General features: G+C 44.1%; 1 protein-coding gene across 2 annotated transcripts in view; it reads left to right on the top strand.

The window, feature by feature from the left end:
* triqk (triple QxxK/R motif containing) overlaps window positions 1–13,623 on the top strand; it is a 35,968-nt gene extending 22,345 nt beyond the window's left edge. Inside the window, exons 4-5 of one of the 2 annotated variants that reach the window (XR_014570371.1) lie at window positions 11,039–11,396; window positions 11,591–13,623. Coding sequence is in view for 1 of the 2 variants with exons in the window: in XM_083784137.1 (XP_083640263.1) it covers window positions 11,039–11,146 (108 nt within the window). In the remaining variant the exon portion in view is untranslated. Of the gene's footprint in view, window positions 1–11,038 lie in introns of both variants that reach the window. The other variant, XM_083784137.1, reaches the window with a different exon arrangement.
* The last annotated feature ends 3,069 nt before the right edge of the window (window positions 13,624–16,692 follow it).

Below are 16,692 nucleotides of genomic sequence, written 5' to 3'. Positions count from 1 at the left end.
TAGCACCTTTCATGACATGAAATGCAGCTCAAAATGCTTTACAGAGCAATGGAGGAAAAAAATGAAAAGAAAAGCAAGGCATAAAACATAAAAATAATGGCAGTATTGCAATACAGTGAGGACATGAATAACAATTAATTTAAAAGATCAACTTTCCTTTGAATATTGACGTTGGTCAACAATCTGTCTCGAGAGACTACATCACGACAGGTTGTGTGAGCTTGTAGAGCTGCAATTTTTGGAATAGTTTTAACAAAAATAATTTTACTTTCGTACTTTTAAGTCTGTTTTTTAAGAAAACCAATGTAAAAAGTTAGTGCCCTCAGTTTAACATAAAAGTACATGAAATACTTGTCCCTGTCAGATGTTTAGTTCAAGGCTGCCATCTGTAACTTTTAAGTCCAGAGTAGGATTTAAACCCAGGTCTCACACGAGGTGAAGAGAGGAGAGTCCGCACACAGGTTTGCTCCAAGGTGTTTGCTTTTTATTCAATACACCATGAATAAGATACAACGTTTCGGCCGTGAACGGCCTTCATCAGGTGATAATCGGCAGTATATGTGACAACTCCCTTTTAAACCCAGTCGTCACATCACGTGACTGATGACGACTGCATGGGCAGGTGATTCACTAACACCAATAAGTGACATGAAAATAAATATAACAATAAATATGAACATGAATGACCACCACAGCAAGCAAGTTTACAATAAGGCAACACAGTTTCAAAAGAACAGTTTCAATCAAACTTGCTGGTTTTTTGCTTGTTACAGACTCACTGTTTTAGTATTTTTTAAATACATTTTTTTTAATATTTAATATTTGAGATTTTGCATTTTTTTGTTTTTAAGATTTAAGATTTAAAAAGCTTTTGGTACCAAAAGTAGTTTACAGTTTGGGCAAAACACGACACGAGGCAGAACCTTGTGTCCTATGCACAGGCCAAACACTAGATGGGATTATTATGTCATCCATGTCAACATTCAAGTACAACTGCAGAAGATGTAAAGTATGTTAAGTTTTTTCCATCTGTCCAAAGTCATTTCTGATAGACTGCAGGCTGCAGCCCTGCACTTATATACAGACATTACAGTTACATACAGATTTATTGAAAGTGAAACATACACATCCATTTAAACATACGCACATACAGATTGATTGAAAAAAGATACAGTTCAAGGAAGGTACAGTCAACTGTCCACGTTTGGTACAATGAAACAAGACGCACCGCACCGCAGCCCCCCACCCCTGTTTACTCGCAATTCGCAAACCCAGTCCAGTTCACGACCCAGACATGGGTCCTGGAGGAGTCAATGGAGGAGTAGGCCGCCCACATCCAACCTACTACTAGTTATCTAGTATCAACCGTACAGTACTGTAGGAGTGCCATACAAATTGGATAAAATAATGTATTCTTAAATGACCAGGGTGAAGCGCCTGGAGCAAAACGGTCCGGTTTTAAAATATGCGACACGCGCGGCCTCATTAAGCACGTCTTTAATCCAATTAGAGTCGTCCATATCTTCAAATATTTATAGTTCTCATGAATAATTCATTTTTTTTTATTCATTTTTTTACACTGAAGATGTGAAGAATTTTCCGAGGTGGGATTAAAAATACCTCAGAGATGAGCATATTAATCCCATTTATATATTAAACCTCCCAGGCCCCCCTGATTTCCATTGAAATCCTGGGCCCCTTCCCGGTTCAATGGGATGGCAAACTTTTTGACTTTTTTTTAGACGTTATGATTTGTACAGCAACTCTGTAAGCCTTGCAGGACAGCTCTCTGCAGCTCAATAATTGAAAGTTAAGAACTAAAATCAGAAACAAGTTTTATCGTCACTCACATCACATGTTTGCAGGCGTAAATCAGTGTGTGAAATTAGTTTTCGTGTAGGCTTCATCATGGGGTGGACATAATACATCTTGGTTACATGTACTGTATATACGTACATACAGTAGCATGGCATAAAGCAGCAGGTATGTACAGTATATAAGCTTAAGACATAATATGCAAAGAGTGTCAAGTTGTCAACGCATCGGTACTAGGTCTACATAGCAGCAGGTATGTATATGAAGTTAGACATACAGTAAGGCTCTCAAGCCACTGTCCTACACGTTCATACGTTCACAATTCATGCTCCTTCTGACGACCTAACTACAAGTTGACGTCATTCCGAGCTTCGGACGGGTGTTCCCGGAACTTTCCTCGGAACCTGTGCACCTCCAAATGTGCTGACTCGCCCCAACTGAACCGGGAGATGTTACGCTGTCGGAAGGAGTATGTGTTGCGCTTAAAACTGACACTTTGGATTTCGCTGCATAAAACGGACATGGAAATATCCTACTGCAGGAGTACAGTACAGTACAGTACAGTACAGTACACTGCCAGCTCTATAGCGATAGCTCCCAGCATAGGAAGCACAGCCTGATGGCATGTCTAATTGGCATGCTAGCCTTCTGTTCACTCTGCAGTTTTTTTTTTTTAGTTTAGCCACCGAGCCTCAAAAAGTGTAGAAAAAGCGCTTATGGAATTGGCAGAGGATCCAGGCTGCAGATAATGACTTTGGTTCTCCCTCCCAGCTGTCATTTCGTTGCTGTCAGGCAAAAACCCATTATCTCCATATTTTAATAATATTATGTTTATGTTTTTTCGTTTATGAATGCTCGGCTTGACCATGTGTCACACAAAAGTATTAGAAATAGCAGATGTACAAGCTCAAAATGCGCTGCGATGCGACATGTTTTGAGCTTTTACGTGTACATCTGCTATCGTTTGATACTTTTGAATTGGAATCCTGAAAAGCGACAGTTCTGGACATGAGGTTTCCAAGTGACAACAACGATTTGCTGTACGGGGAAGGAGAGAGACAGTGGATCGACTGAATGGCACAGATATGTTATTTATAGTCACAGGAGCTGTAATTGTCTCTAGTTTCTAGGCTAGATCATTTTGCCTTTACAATCTTGACTCAGCCTCTCTGATCCTATTAATACAGTGCTTAAACTCCACACATTCTCAGTCTTATCTTCATATAATTGGTCTCACTAAAGCTCATTAAGATTATAGGAAGAGCTCAGTTTCCCGTCAACGCACTCTGTGTCTCATTAACGGGCCATGGACAGTTCAGAAACGTACCTACTGTTGACATCATCGATGGAGATTCCCGGCTAATAAATAAACTAGAGCCATCCTCTCCCTGGAAAGTTGGCATGCTGAAATGGAAGCCATTGTCCTTGCATTCATTTAAATAACTTATTCTAAATGTTGTTTGAAATAAACCTGCCTGCTGCCTACCAATGATGGCAGGTTTCTGAAATGTCCACAACCCTCTTGTATGACAAAGATTGAGTAGATAGAAATTGTGCCCATTATTGAGGACCAATTATATGAAGATGAAAATGGGTGAAACACTTTAAAGCCTCTAGACTTGGTAAACAGGACTCTTGGCTCTGCACTTGGGCTATTCTCCCACCTCCTCTACAACAAACCTCTTCGCCAAACAGAGCCTTCTTCTATTTGCTATTTCTGGCTCATTTTGCCCCTAGAATATCAATGCAGTGGTTTATGACTGTGGTTAACCCATTCTGACTGGGCACCCATGTTGGTGTCAGCATCATGTTATGCTTTAGCTATTTAAAAATAGCAGACCTACAAGCTCATATCGCGCCACCGAGTGGCGCGATACAAGCTTGTAGGTCTGCTATTTTTGAAAAATCGAAGAGCGACTGACATTTTTAGAATCTGATCTCAGGTCAGAATGGGTTCATCAGACCAGTGTGTGTCCGGCGGAAACCTCGTATGAATCTGATCTCAGGTCAGAATGGCTTAAGCTCTTCCTGATGAACAAAACAAAAAAAGACAAAGCAACCAGTCAGTGACTCAAACCATGCCATCGAAAAACAGCTGTCCTGCTTTAAGAAAAGAACAAAAACAACCTGGAACCAGTCCACTGTGTGTGTTTGTCCTGGCTACTCATGTTGGATGTGTTGTCTGTGCTGGCTGTTAGCTTTTATAGGGCTTTCTCACACCTTCCAAGTGCCTTTTATGTGCGTTGACAGCCAGCGTATGGGAGCCTGTGGCTTTTACGGCCCTCCCATACCAATTTATTTACAGTCGTATGTATTTTGGCGCACAGCGCGCTGCATGAGCCGGTAGCTGCACGCTTGTTTTACAGCAGTGATATGGAGTTGCCATATTTTGCGAGAGGAACAAGCAACCAGGTCTATGAAAATAGGGCCCAAAATAAGCGACAAGGGCAGGTCAGTCAATGTCTAATGCCGTTTGTAGAGCAGTGTTTCTCAAACATTCTTTTTTAATTAATCAAGATTATTTGTTTTAATGGCTGATGGATCTGGATCTTTTCCAAATTGGAATCCTGACTCTAAAAACATTAAATATTAAACAACCATTAATCTTATGAGGACCAAGACACATAGTGAGGACATCAGTGTATTTGTCAAATTCTACGTTAGGACACACACACACACACACACACACACACACACACACACACACACACACACACACACACACACACACACACACACACACACACACACACAGACAGACAAAGCAGAACTGGAGACACAGATGAGGGGACGTCTGCTGAGCCGTGGCTGGTCGCCAGGGCGACGGGAACCCGGGCTCCCAGCATGCAGAGCGTGCCACAGCTGCCGTCCACTAGGAGAGGATGATGACGTGCCACAGGTGTCCATCACTATGTGAACCAGAGGCTCTGTGTGTGTCTACTCTGTATGTGTCATTGTATTGTTTGTGATGGCCGAATAGTATAGTAGAATTTCAGAAATATATACATAATGCATTTATCCTGTTCCTCACGACAGAGATGTTTTTTTCTTCAATTGTTTAAAAAAAGGATGTGAGGCTTAAGCCCTAACCACACCAAAGGGTCAAGACGGTTTCAACGTTATCCCTGCGGTGTGATATGTCTTGTTGCACGTTGACCCCATAGAGTATATATGAATAGAGAAGACACCCGAGTTCTCCTGCCATCCACTTGCATTAAGTTGCTCAAAAGCGCATGAGGCGATTTCACTCCTCCTTCCTGGTAGGAACAGAGTGCATTCTGGGATGGATTTGCCTCAAACACATGAACGCGCTGCCGTTGACTATCATTGTGCCGTTTGTGCTGCGTTCACGTATGAAACATTCGTTCACGTGTCATGGCCTCAAACACATGAACGTGCGCAATGATAGTCAACGGAGCAGCGCTGGCTCGAGCTGCAATGACAAATTCGGCCACTATGTCCATTTCGCCTCAGGGTTTCCTCTGGGTGCCTTCTCTATTCATATATACTCTAAGGTTGACCCACGTTGATTCAACGCATGGAGTTCAATGGCCCAAACCACACCAAAGGGTCAAGACGGTTTTAGCGTTAACTCCTTGGTAAATGGTAAATGGTGCATTTATATAGCGCCTTTATCCAAGGCGCTTTACAGAGATTGTGCATTACATTCACCCATTCACACACACATCCATACACCGATGGCAGCGGAAACCATGCAAGGCACCAACTAGCACATCGGGAGCAATTAGGGGTTCAGTGTCTTGCTCAAGGACACTTCGACAGTAACTCTGGGGGAGCCCGGGTTCGAACTGGCAACCTTACGGTTACCATCCAGGCACTCTACCCCTGAGCCACCGCCGCCCCTCCTTGCAACCGTTTGGATCCAAGGAGTTGCATGGTGACCCTTTGGTGTGGTTAGGGTTTGACAAGTGAGACAGGATTCGAGTTGTGGGTAGGATTAGACATTTAGAGGTTAGGTTGTGAGTAGCGCGGCTTGATGTCGTGCGGTAAGTACTGGGAGCTGATGGTACTGTAGGTGTTGCGCTCCACCCTCAGCATTCCATCTCCCAGAGGTACATTGAAATGGGGATAGGCCTTTTCACACAGGAAGTGACTGTTGCTTGGTAATTAATTTTCAATGAGAGGCTTCAAATGGGTCTGTATAAAGTAAACCAATGGGTGACGTCACAGCCCCCCCCCCTCGTCCATTCGTCTTCGGGGGGTACTCTTCCTCCTGCACAGTGATCTCAATCAGGCACAGGTGTGCTGCTCCCACATCTTGTTGTCATTGTAGAGCAGCGATTCTCAACCTGTGGTCCTGTTGCACTTAAGAGGATAATATTTAATGACGTTCAAAAATCTGATTAGCTAATATTTTGAGGTTGACACGACACGCCTGGGGTGCTTTTTGTATTATACTTATGCATAGCAAAGCTGGGGTCCTTGAAATAACAAAGAATCTTGAGAATCAGTGCTGTGAATGTCAGTCAGTGCTGCCAACTTCAGTCAGTGACCAAAAATGTCAGTTTTTGGTCACTCCCTCCTCCATTTTGCGCTTTTAGGATGATATCAACCTAACTCATTTATTTTTGAGAGGTTTGTTTGTAGCTTCTTTTCTAATGTATAAATATTATTATTATGTACTATGAAGTGCAGGCGTAATAAAAAAAGGAGCCCCGGTATTATTCAAGAGCACTTCTATAAACCACAAAAGTGAATATTGTTGCTGTCGGGTGGAATACTTTTTAAAACATTTTAAAATAACTAGTTTCCTCTACTTTTGGAAGATACGCTTGTAAGGCGAAGTAGGGCATTATAATTCACGCCAATTTTTTTAATTTATAAAATAAAATAAAATCATGCATGAAAAGGTGAACTATATCGTTGCTGCTGGGCAGCAAAAGAATAATTTATAATCAAGCTTAAGAGAGCATAAGGGAGGGGCAGCAAACCAAAGAAAAAAAACATTCGATTTGATAACAATTCCACCAACCCCGCTTCACCCCCAGAGAAATAGAAAAAGTAAATCAAGCCGTAGGAGGCCCGCCAGTTAATATATGAAACTAAAGTGCATGAAATGTAAAAGTTTTCCAATTAAGCAAAGGGTACTTTAAGCTGTTTTGGAGGCTGCCGGGAAGGAGATAAATGTGGACCGCAGCTAATGAAGACCAACTCTGCTGATGACTAGGCAATATTGCATGTACAGTGTACACACATAGTCACACACATGCACGCCCACACACATATATTACTCTACTTGTGAAGACATCTATACTTGTGAAGACATCTATATTTTAGGACAGCAATTTTATGTTATGTTTAACGCCATAAGCCAAAAGCCAAAAATAGAAGATATTTTATTGCTCAACTAAGCATCACAACTAACTCACAACTAAGCATGAATCTGGTAAAACTCCTAAATCTAACTTGTACTGTAAATGTCTAATCGTAACCCCAGCCTGAATCTGTTCCGTCATTGTAAACATAACTCTTGCATGCGTGAGCTAGGGCTGTCAGTTCACCTCTATAATCCAATTAGAATTTCATTGCTTCATTATTTGTAATTTTCGAAAATATTCGAATATTTACATTGTTTATTTTAGCTCATATTTAACCTATAATAATACACAGAATATAATACGATGCACATTCTGTCCACTAGAGGGCCCCCCCTTCCAAACGGCAAAGCCAGTAGCTCATCATGATGACGACGGTCATAGCATCGTGATTGTGTAGTTGTGACGACGACGTGACCGTGGCCCTGACAGGCGCTCTGTCTGTCCTGCACGTGTCCCCGTCCCCCTGTACGTTGGGACCAGTGGACTAGTCCGCTCTGACAAGGCGTAGTTATGCATATCATGTCAATACTCTCGTGACTCGTCTCGGACGGGCGGCCAGCGTCCCTGGTTTTGGCTTGCGAGCAGGCCACCAGGGGAGCTTTAGCTCACTCTAAGCGCCGCCGCTCCTCCGGACATTTCGGAACTTTTCGGGGGTACCGCCTGGGTTCTGCGCGACGGGCTTGACCATGCGGAGTAGCCCTCGTCGGCCCGCTCAGGACCCACGGAACCGCGGGCTTGTCAGCGGCAGTACCGCGAGGCCACGGGGCCTAGAACGCACGAAAATCGAGCCTCCGAAAATATTTTCGAGACATTTCGACGTTTTTGACCGCGTGCTCAGCCTTTGCAATCGGGGCCCTTGTCACCTTCGTGTAGCTGGCTAGTCTCCGCTCATTTATCACCGGGCCACTAAGCCGTCTCTATTACGGTCGCGAGGCCACGGTGTCCGGAACCCGGCCCACATTCGCTCGAGACGTGAACGTGCACGTTTTCACATGCAGTGGAAGCGGCCGGGGAGATTTCACAGCGGTAGATTCGTTACTCAATACATTTAGTGAGCGGATAAAATAACAAAACAAAATAAAAATATGAAATAGAATTAATAAATGATAAAAGCTCCATTTGAATGGCAATTTTAGCTTTCGAATATATATATATATTTTAATATTCGAATTTCTTTCATATTATGAAATTCGTTCTGACAGCCCTAGCGTGAGCGCATGCAAGCACACCCACACACTCCCCAACTCCACGTCAAGGAGGAATTATAATGAGCTCCTCTGCATTTGTAACCAGTGTTATCTCTCTTTCCCTCTTTGGTCTCACACTACTGTCTCCCTGTGCCCAGTGCCACTACTGTCTCCCTGTGCCCGGTGCCACTACTGTCTCCCTGTGCCCGGTGCCACTACTGTCTCCCTATGCCCGGTGCCACTACTGTCTCCCTGTGCCCGGTGCCACTACTGTCTCCCTGTGCCCGGTGCCACTACTGTCTCCCTGTGCCCGGTGCCACTACTGTCTCCCTGTGCCCGGTGCCACTACTGTCTCCCTGTGCCCGGTGCCACTGTACTGTCTCCCTGTGCCCGGTGCCACTGTACTGTCTCCCTGTGCCCGGTGCCACTACTGTCTCCCTGTGCCCGGTGCCACTACTGTCTCCCTGTGCCCGGTGCCACTGTACTGTCTCCCTGTGCCCGGTGCCACTGTACTGTCCCTGTGCCCGGTGCCACTGTACTGTCTCCCTGTGCCCGGTGCCACTGTACTGTCTCCCTGTGCCCGGTGCCACTACTGTCTCCCTGTGCCCGGTGCCACTGTACTGTCTCCCTGTGCCCGGTGCCACTACTGTCTCCCTGTGCCCGGTGCCACTGTACTGTCTCCCTGTGCCCGGTGCCACTACTGTCTCCCTGTGCCCGGTGCCACTGTAGGTGTCTGTCTCCCTGTGCCATGCGGTTTGGAGTTAGGGCTATACAGGCATCCAGGTCAGGGTGCTGCTATTGGCTCACTGCAAAAGCTCTGCTACACTAACCTTAATTAGTATCTTTGGTTCTAACGCTGCAATAGTAAACCCATTTAGTCCTGAGACTCAATCTAAAAAACCTGTTCTAAATCCTAACAGGTTTTTATGTATTTTATAATATGCCTTAGCCTCTGTAGCGGATGGAAACATGAAATGAAACGGATACATTTTGGAGCTTAAACCGGTGGCTTTTACTGAAAAAAATACTACAATTTTATACAGTTTTTATCTGGTTATATGACATGAATGCTTCTAGTGTTTAAGGATTTATGTATTTATTTATTGCGAGCGTAGGCCACATTTGTGACCCCTTCCAGTATTTTCACCCACAAGTTTTTAGCCACATTAACACAGTTGGAATGTTAAAGAATGTTTTTATTCCATCAGAAAGTCGTTTTAGTGTCATTAAGTCGTTGTAATTACATTGCAAATTTTGCATATACTGTATGGAGCCGGCCAGCAACTCTACATCTGACCTCACACCAGATTAATAGTTTAACTCCTGCTTCTCAACTGTGCCATATTAAGAAGCTCTGTTGTTTCAGCGCGAATTTGCCGCTTCTTGACCTCCGGGCGTCTTACTGGTATTGATACAGTATACTTTGCACTATTTATTTATTCTTTTATAAAAACAATATTGCTGTCTTAGGAGGAGAAACATCATTTTGTATTTATTTTTTTCAAATCTTGAACATTGAATCTTGAATGCTCATTTACTAAAATAAATTATACCTGTGAAAGCAGTATAACATTAACACAACTATATAATCCTGCCGTCAAAAAACAGGTCTCCAGGGGCACGGTGGCACAGTTGGTAGTGCTGTCGCCTCACAGCTAGAAGGTCCTGGGTTCGATTCCCGCTCGGGACGCTGTGGGCGCTGGCGGCGTGTTTCCTCCTCCGCGTCATCAGTGCCCATACCCGAAGGCGGGGCTGGGGAAAGGGCCTTTCTGTGTGGAGTTTGCATGTTTTCCCCGTGTCCCCTAGGGTAGGTACCCTCACAAAAACATGCAGTAATCCTGGTCTCTAAACTGCCTCCCCCTGGCCAGCCGGGGCGCCTGATGGAGGGGAAAGGAACTGGTTGGAATAACGTGTTCCTTCCACGAGCTACGTCCAACCAGGGAAACTCCCCCCTGTCAGGTGTAAAGGGGGGACTTGGACACTCAGGCATGAAGGAAGCATGAGTTCAAGTTCGTTGCTCTCCCCAGGTTGGCGGAGGGTGTGTAGAGCCCAGGATCACATTAGATAATCGACACAGGGGTGAAAAATGGGTTACAAAATCATGGGATAAAATGTATTAAAAAATTAAAGTCACCACCCCCTCGTTGGGCTGTCTTCTCCCTAATAGCCTGTAGTCACTCACGCTGCTCACTGAGCTCTTCTAAAACAGCCCTCAGCATTGATTAGAAAGTTCCCTTGCTAATGACGTCTCTCTCCACTACGAAACAACTGGCATTGTCCAACACTCGGCCCCTAATGAAACTCCCACTGATTGTTATCGCGCGAGAGAGAGCACCCGCATAATGAACCCCCCCTTCCCCCAACACTGTTTAACATTATCAAATCCAACAGTAGTGAGTCTCCGGCAAAGTTCCGCTTGGTGGAATACAGGAATTCCTGTTGGAGATGAAATGAGTGAGTGAATTAGTGACTTCATTGTAATAACCCATAAAATTACATTTACATGAGGAATTCCAAGACTTTCTACAGTACGTTATTTGTCATAATCTCCCCTGTGCAGATGCAAAGTCATATTTTTTTAAAATATTTTCCAATGTTCAATGCCAAAAAAACACAATTTAATCATCAACTGCAATTATTTTCATTACACGTAGTCAAATGAAATGTCATGATCTTTTATCGTTATTTTCCCTTCAGGATGCCTTCCTGGTCATCATGGCCATCGTGTTCTTCGTGCTGTGCGTCTACGCCTTCTTCTACCTCAACCTGAGCACCGAGATTAACCTGGACAACGATATGGACTGACCGCACACACACACACACACACACACACACGCACAGAAACCGCCATAACGGCATATCTGCAGTAGTCTCCAAGACTGCCCCCCCCCCCCAGCCAAACTGAGGCTTCTCAAGACCAATAAGCACCTTTTTTCCCCCCCTGTGTGTTGCGATGTGACATGTTGTGAGCTTGTCGATCAACTAGTTGGTTATTTTTCTTTTGCCCATTTCCCGAAAAGTAACTATGTTTTGGACATCGTCTCTGTCTTATCTGGTGGGAAACCTCACATGTCCAAAAACTGGACTCAAATTAAGAAACCTAGCAGATCTACAAGCTTGTAGATCTTCTACTTTTGATGCTTTTGTGTGACGCTGTAGTATGGTCAAATGGGGAGTTAATTTACAAAAAAAGCACAAAAAGTTAGAATATGGAGATAAGATGTTTCTGCTCGACAGCGAAACTGTTAGGAAACAACTAACGAACAAAAGTGTAGATTGTAGAACAAGTTACGGACAATGTCGGATTCGAGTCTTCCTAACCCCAGTAGAGACGAGTAGCGCTCTGATAGCCAATATCCTGCTCCGTAATGCCCCCCCCACTCCCCCACTTCTCCTGCACTAATGGAAAAAATGTAAATCCGTGTCACGTCTTAGACGGGACCGTGGCCTCGCATTCCTCTGTCTCTCTCTCATCGCGGCAGAGATCTGGAAGATGAGTCGCGGAAGTGTGAGATTAAAAAGATCACAAAAGCCCTTTCTCTTCCTTGATTGAAACGCGTGCGCGGAATGCAGAACAATGCCAACCAGAACCCGGAGAAACTAACGGACATCCACACTACGCGTGCACACACACACACACACACACACACACACACACACACACACACACACACACCATTAGCATTACAAATAACGACCCTGCCAGCTTTTCATTTCATATAGGGAGGCTGAATAGCTTCATGTGAACACCTTGTGGTCTTTGACCACTATATATACATATCGTCACTGTCGGGTAGAAATCTTGTACGCAAAGACAGCTACTTTCCAGGAAATTAGGTTTAAAAAGCACCTGTTGCGATGTTGCTTCAATGTAGATATTATTTAGTCACAAGCTCTTGCAAGTTCAATATTTATAAAAAACCCACTGACAGACTTAACCCATTTAGGACGGGAATCCCTCTTGCGGTTTCTACCTTTCAAGACGAGAACGCCTCTGGGTAGTTGTTGCTATTATGCACTATAAAGCAACAATAAGTAATGTTTGAATAAATATTTGACATTTTTCAGTAAACTTATGTCAGGATATAGAAGGCATTTTATAATGGGCCTCAGGTCTACATGGTTAAACACTATCAACCTGGCCTCCCTAAAACCCCCAGACACTTTCACTGTTTTGAAAACGAGCTAAATGGCATACCTACGAGGTCAAACCGTGGTGTGAACTCGTAGATTGGCTATTTTAGCTACCTTTGCGCGACATACTTGTACGACTTGTATATAATGAAATATATTTAAAAATACATAAAATAAAAGCTGATATATGGAGATACAAGGTTTCTGCTCAATAGCGACAGTGTGCACTGCAGTAATATACATTATACTCGTGGGAACATGAAGAATTGGTTCTTTCCTGCCGTCACCTTGCTCTTTGTATTCTGAACCTGGGAGGCTCAGGGCTCCAGAACACATGGCCTTCCACTTGACAACGTGTCGCTTTTACTCTTTGAAAGAGGTTTTGTTAGCCAGGTCCATTTGCTGTTTTTCTTACCGCATTCTTGCTCAGAACGGGAGGCTACAGTATTTGTATTTTGATGCAAATTCAATGACTTTCTATTTTCCAAACGGCTTTATTTTTTTCTCGATCATCCTAGTGTGTGTGTGTTTTTTTAACTGATGATTCATACTTATAGGGCGTGTCCACTGTTTCACAAAATAGCCAATCTACAAACTTGTAAATCAGCTATTTGTGGCTTTCCACACTGGCACACAGCAAAATAAGCAATATGTAAAGCAATATGTGTGAAGGTGTCATTTATTCAAGGGATAACATGTAACTTTGTGTTCACATAAAACAATATTTTCTTACCCACCATTTCTATCTATACCAGTGGTCATCAGCACACTGGAGTATTGTGGCGATGTTTACCTGCAGAAAAACATTGCTATATTGCTTTTTGTTTTGGTAGCCCCCCAAAAAACATCCCCGTCTACCGAAACAAACAGCGAAGACACCCAAATGCGAGTGGGTAATGTGTTTCTGCAGGTAAACACTACCACACTCCTCCAGTGGCTGAAAGAGGGAAACGGTGGCAAAGGAAATGTATAGTTATATGAATTGCATACGATGCCTTTAAAGTTACAGTGTAATGATGCACAAAAGGTCATTCCTCTCTTCCATTCCTTTGCATAATCTGTGCTGTCTGACTTTTTTTCTTTTTGGTAATGGGAGTGAATGGAATGCTGTGTGTTTGACATTAAAGGAGCTTTTTTTGTAAGCAAAAGAACAATCTGGGTGATGTGAGATCCTTGACATCTGAGACGGGCATGGGGAACATTCAGTTAATTCCTCTTTTATTTTTTTTCCCCCCTCTCCCATGACCTCCTGACCTTCGGAGAAAGGACACTTTTGTCCATGAGGCTGTTATGGTCTGTGTCGGACCCCTCGCTGCATTTGATCTGGCCTTGGTATAGCCAGATCCCCCCCAACCCCTTCCTCCACTATACCAGTAGCGTCGGTCAACAGGTACAACGATAGATCACTGGGTTTAAAAAGGGTACACCCGAAGCACGATAACAATGACGTGAACTATAAATCATTCACCGTTTGTTGCAAGCAAATGATATTGCATTTATAGTTTGGCGGTGTGACTCTGCTCCTGTGATATAACAAATGGACCTGCGCAAGCATGGTACAGAATCTGACACCACAAACCCCCCCCCAGAAGAGCACAATATACAGTTCTTCATCCATCAACATAGACACTGCTGCACATCAGGCAGAACCGTATGTACTAAGGGCAGATTCACACTATGGTCCCCCCTGTGCGCACTTGGTACCACTTGGCAGATGTTGGTAGTTGAATGCTGCGTATACCGTTCCCGGGGGGCGGATCACCCAACCATTTCCCGGGACTGCATGGGGAGGTAGTCGCGGGACCGATTTGAAGTGTACTCGCTGGGATATACGGATCGCCGCAATGACTGTGAAAGCCATCCGTACTAAAAGGAAGAAGTGGACTGTAATCATATATAATTTATATATTTTTATTAAGTGGGGTATACCTTCTGGTAGCTTAACCCATTCTGACCGGGCACCCATTTTGGTGTCAGCATCATGTTATGCTTTAGCTATTTAAAAATAGCAGATCTACAAGCTCATATCGCGCCACCGAGTGGCGCGATACGAGCTTGTAGGTCTGCTATTTTTGAAAAATCGAAGAGCGACTGACATTTTTAGAATCTGATCTCAGGTCAGAATGGGTTCATCAGACCAGTGTGTGTCCGGCGGAAACCTCGTATGAATCTGATCTCAGGTCAGAATGGGTTAACTTCAATGTTGACAAGAAATAATAATTTGCTAGTGTTTGAGTAGCACGCCCCGTGAAAAGAATAGACAAAGAAAACGTGTAAGGAGCACTGCAGCTATGACAAAAATACCAAGGTTTAGTCTGACGTCACCGTAGACGTAACATTGCGCTGTTTTCAGAGACCATCGGCGTCTGCTTTGGTTGTGTATTGTCGCTATGTTATTGCGAACGCAGTGAGCCACTTACTATGACAGCAGGGGCTGAGTGTCTGTGTGTGTGTGTGTCACGCTGTGTGTGTGTGTCACGCTGTTACACCACCGGCCCGCCACCAGAGGGCGCAGCTGTGGCACGCACGCACGCACGCACACACACACACACACACACACACAGGGCGCAGCTGTAGCACACACACACACAACCACACACACACGAGCTGCGTTCGCTTCACGCGTTTGCGCGTCTTACTTGTTATTATGACTCAAACAACGTCAGGAACACAGTCAAACTTTATTATTCCACCTAAACTCTTGACAAGTATCATTACAGTTAAATGAAGTGTACTTGGGTGAGTAAGAATCAAGGCCAATGTGAGTCACGGCCAGCGGGAACCATGCAGGCTATCGTATTTGGGAACAGTTTGAGTCAATGGGACTCTGTGAATCTACCCTAAGCTAGTCTGCCAGGGCCCTGTGCAGGGACGTGTGGCGTTCACACTCTTCAGTAATTCTACAATTCCGATCCATTCTTACAATTTAGGCATTTAGCAGAGAACTTATCCGGAGAGACTCACAAACAAAGTGGAGGCTTAGACTAAAAGGCATGAACACTGGTCAACAAACAGCAGGGCAAATGCTGGTCATTTAGAGTGCAAAGTTAAATCGATTAAGTGCTACAAAGTAACTATGGATACCAGGAAAACATCAAACCTAACATCTGTGTAAACAACATCCAAGTAACAATCTTTGCATCTGTGGACAAGCAACAAGGCAGACAGTGTCTGTCTGGCTGCAAGCTGGCTGTCTATCTAATCCAGACACCATGTTATCGACCCCTCCATGCCCATCTTTCTATTTACAGCACTGTTTCCCAAACAGTAGGTCGCGGTCCTGGACCATTTCTTATGGGTTGCTATACCTGGGACAGAATTCATTAAAATTGTGCACTTGGTGATGGTGATTTTAGATGTTTGGCATGGTGTTAGGTATGGACATAATGTTTTCAAAAAACATCGCAAACGAGTTGGGCTCGCTCACTAGTGGTGCGTTTGCAATGAATCCAATGTTAAATATACTGATATACTCTCTCAGCTCGAGCATCTGTATCAGCACTGATACAGTGCAAAATGTTTTAACTGTTTTTGTTTTTTTATTGAAACAGAGGCCCATAACGGCATACTACAGAGTGTGTGAGAGAGAGAGAGAGGGGGAGAGACCCACAGAACCTACAGAGATAAGTTATCTCACTATGGAATTTGTCCCATTTCCGCTGCAGTCATCATCCCGTATCGGACTACGTAAGTCTCTCCCACGGCCGAGGGCTTTACCTCTGGCCTGTGTGGAAGGCTTCGTACTTCGTACGTATCGGGTGAATGCATCACGGTGTTGGACATCGGTATGCGATGATGCTCAGCAGATGGGATGGAGTGGAAGGGAATGGCATGCATAGAGAGAGAGGGATCTGCAAATGATGTTGAACTTTGGTAGAACCTTGGTTTTATAGCTCTTGAGAGTGTACAAAATGGAACCACAATGTGTACACTTACACCTGTAAGGGTTCCAAATTGCAAACATGTAGCTGGGGTCACCATGGAACACCCACAAGGACCCCTGGAGGTCCCGAAACCCCGCTTTCGTATATATAGTCAATAAGAATTGAATGAATGAATTGTGAGGTGGTTTGGACTCGGGAGTCGTTTGGTCAGGTGGTTCTTTCACACGCACGCACGCACGCACGCACACACACACACACACACAGACACACGTTGATTTTGTGAATTAATAGAAGGATAATTGTACTCTTTGTGGTCATTATGCCAAAAGCTTT

The sequence above is a fragment of the Protomyctophum parallelum genome, assembly GCF_964188405.1.
Source record: "Protomyctophum parallelum genome assembly, chromosome: 1".
NCBI lineage: Eukaryota > Metazoa > Chordata > Actinopteri > Myctophiformes > Myctophidae > Protomyctophum > Protomyctophum parallelum.
This window is presented reverse-complemented; position numbering and strand designations above follow the sequence as displayed.